The following is a 3,607-nucleotide window of genomic DNA, read 5'->3' as shown; positions in this document are numbered from 1 at the left end:
TTTTTTTTTTTATACACATACCTATGTACATTACAATTAAATTAATTGCAACTAAACTTTTAATTTCACACGGCAGTTAATTTAATTGCAATCACTTTTTTGATAACAATTAACCCACTTATAAATAAAATAAAAAATACGGCACAGGCCTGGGATGTGGATGACTGTCATATCCAGGTCCCCGGTCTATATAGTAGGCATTTGTAATCGTTAATTTTTAATAAAATTCACAAACCAATTAATTGTTAATTGTAGAAAATAACAATTAACAATTAATTAATTGTTAATTATCCGTATAATTAAAATTTACCCAACACTGGTACATAAATGCATGGAAAGTTTACTAAGTAACTTGTAATTAGGTACTATGCAATGAAACAAAAATATTAGACGTCGCCTTTCTATGTAAGTATAGATACTTAGGTATTAAGAAACGAATTTAAACTTAAACAAATTTAGTATTTAACATATTTTATTTGTGTAAAGTTTTATGTACAAATAATCACAACGTAGCATATACATATGTATCTAGTTAGAACTCTGAGTTGAATGGAAAGTATTTATGGCGGCTCATCGCCAAAAATGGTACTAAACGCCGCCCTGTGTGATAGCCGTCCATTATATTCATATCTTCGTCGCTTAATTCGAAATCGAAAATAGCGAAATTCTCCTCGATGCGGTTTTTCGTTACAGACTTCGGAATCGGTATAGTACCCAGCTGGAGTAAATATCGTAAACAGATCTGCGTAGTTGTCTTTTGATATTTTTGCGCTAACTTCTTTGCAGTTTCATCGTACAGAAACGGAGGCCATTGTTGATCCGGTTTGGGACGCGCCAACGGACAATACGCCGTAATAACAATGTTGTGGTGCCGAGAAAATGCGATCAACTTTTTTTGATTGAGTCCGGGATGACATTCCACTTGGTTGACCAATGGGCGTATGCGACAATTCTGTATCACTCGTTCCGTTTGCTCCGCATTGAAATTGGACAGGCCAATACCACGCACCAAACCCACATCGACGAGTTTTTCCATAGCATGCCAGGTGTCTAGATAGTCAACGTCGGAAAGTTCCGCAGTTCCGTGCACATTTTCATCGCCTTTGTATACTTGGCCAACAGGGAAGTGCATCAGATATAAATCGATGTAAACGAGGCCTAAGTTGGACAGACTCTTACGACACGCGTGCTCCACCAATTGCGGATCGTGATGGATGCCGCCCAACTTTGTCACAACAAATATGTCTTCACGCTTAATGATGCCTTCAGCGATTTTGGCATTGATGGCTCGTCCCACTTCGTCTTCGTTTTCATACACAAAGGCGGTGTCAATGTGTCTGTAACCCACGTCAATGGCATCTTTCACAGCGCGTTCTGCATCGGATTCCCGCGACCGCCATGTACCCAGTCCAATAGATGGTATCGCTTGGCCATTGCTGAGTTTAATTTTCGGTGCCAATGAATTCATTTCAATTCGATTTCACAATATCACAAAATTCCCTCTTTTACCAATCTTTCGGATAGCTTCTATGTATGCATGTACCAATGTATGTATGTAGTTTCGCTTTTTACGCAACAAACACTAGCTACATATGTGCCTTATCGTTCATCTTCTCTTGAAAAGCAAGCAATGACTGGCTGACTGACTATTGAGCACTCGACTTGTTTTGCAGGTATATGGAGTCATACTTAAAGCGCAGTTACCTACGGACGTAAAAACGGAGAACGTGACAGCTGGCACGATCTATCTTATGGGATCTGCGTGTTAACAAAAACTCACCACCGCATGACTCTGACGTAGACGTTGCTTCTCTCTCTTTCTATCAACAGCATACTTGATATCTTTCTACGTACTTCTACGCTACGCTACGTAGACGTTCGTGGGTAACCGCGCTCTTATCATAATTAGTATGAATCCAACTACTACAGATCACCTAATCAGCCATCGTTGTATTTGTAATCGATTTTCAGAAAAAAGTTTTCGTAGCGTTTTTGACGTTTTTCGGTTTTGTTTTCACCGTCTTCTACCTCTTCGTAGTGATTTTTTAGCGATTGAATGTGTTTTCTGCAGCGATTTTGATTATAAATTTAGATTTATTACATATTTATGATATAAAATGAAGTGCTGTGTGCATATCAGAAGGGAAGAAGGGGGTCTAATCACGTTTACAACGATACCAACTTTTTAAAAATCAGTTCAAAATTGTTTGAAATATAAGGTTTTTAGTTTTTCGAAGACCCGACTTCTGACCCCTTATAGCACCTGTAATATAAGTTTGCAAAAAGAAAAATTGTAAATCATTTAAATAAGAGCTAAAGACGGTCTACGACTGTATTTTTAGTTTTTTAGTTATTTACATATAATAATAAAAAATAATTGTTTACTAAATATCCTATTTCGAACTTCGAAGGCCCATATCTCGATTTGGGAGGCTAACTTCGAAAAACGGAGAAATAACTTTTTTACCTATGACCCAATCTCTTCAAAAAAATTGGTTTGGACCAATACCCAGCGGAGTGCTGTACAGTGCAATGATTCAAGTATCTTTATTTATGTATATTGTAACTATCAATATCTTATAAAGAGAAGTGTACATTTTTTTTTAACTAAAACTAATAAAGTTAGAAGGACGAAATTCAAGGATGTGGTAGTTTACATATTAGTCATTGACATATATTTTCTTTTTTAAATTTTGGAAATTTCCAAGGATATTCAAGGGTAACCTTAAAGTTAAATTAAATTTTTTTTAATTCTACAGAGTTTTTCCCTTGAACTGATATCCATATTGTGACTCTACAATGCACCAATTTTTTAAATAATTATTTTTTTTTTTCAATCATATCCTGGAAATTTCAAAGTCCTTTAAAAAGATCCTGACGTCAGAGAGAAAAAGTAAAAACGCAGTTATACTTTATTTGGCTCCTATTTTTGTGAATATATTGATTTTTTCGAGTGTTTTAAAAATTTTTGGTTTTAGTCGCACGAATATTAATTAAAATTATAAACTCTATGCAAAAATTAAAAAAAAAAAATCAACAAAGTTTCATTAGCACTGCAAAATCTTTAGCTAAATGAACTGACGGTATCTTAACATAGTTACTAACTGGGCTGCCAAAAGTGGCCTCGCCGTCAACCCTAGTAAGACAGAACTGGTCTTATTCACAAAAAAATACAAAATCCCCGCCGTTGGTTTTCCCTCAGTTGGAGGTCTGCGCTTACAGCTGTCTGACAAGGTGAAGTAATTGATCTTGATCCCAGGCAGGAAGTTGTCTTGGAGGCCAAACCTGGAGGAAAGGGCAAGGAAGGCATCAGTGGCCTTATATTTCTGTAGGGGAGCTATGGGTAAGAGATGGGGTATCTCGCCTAAAGTTGTCTATTGGCTCTACGAGACCGTAGTTAAGCCAATTATGTTTTATGGCGCCCTAGTCTGGTGGAACTCACTGGAAAAGGCTACACTATCTAGGCAGCTGGAGCGTGTACAACGAGCTGCATTTATTGGTATTAGTGGGGCACTGCTGACCGCCCCCACGTTAGCACTGAACGTTATGCTGACGTTGCAGGCAAAATTGACGCGGCGGGAACGGCTATTAGACTCAGGGAAACCGA

General features: G+C 37.3%; 1 protein-coding gene across 1 annotated transcript; it reads right to left on the bottom strand.

Moving 5' to 3' along the window:
- Window positions 1-445: 445 nt before the first annotated feature.
- Window positions 446-1,673, bottom strand: LOC118743518 (aldo-keto reductase family 1 member B1). Its single transcript, XM_036476252.1, has one exon. The coding sequence runs from the start codon at window positions 1,466-1,468 to the stop codon at window positions 533-535; it is 936 nt and encodes a 311-aa protein (XP_036332145.1). The 5' UTR covers window positions 1,469-1,673; the 3' UTR covers window positions 446-532.
- Between the last annotated feature and the right edge of the window lie 1,934 nt (window positions 1,674-3,607).

This window comes from Rhagoletis pomonella, unplaced genomic scaffold (genome assembly GCF_013731165.1).
Source record: "Rhagoletis pomonella isolate Grant_MI unplaced genomic scaffold, Rhpom_1.0 Rhpom_scaffold_00007, whole genome shotgun sequence".
Classification (NCBI taxonomy): Eukaryota; Metazoa; Arthropoda; class Insecta; order Diptera; family Tephritidae; genus Rhagoletis; species Rhagoletis pomonella.
Note: the sequence above shows the minus strand (reverse complement) of the source record. Positions and strands in the feature narration are given on the sequence as shown.

Excerpts from the sequence above, each read along its gene's own strand:
- LOC118743518 (XM_036476252.1), bottom strand. The coding sequence starts at position 1,468 with ATGAATTCATTGGCACCGAAAATTAAACTCAGCAATGGCCAAGCGATA.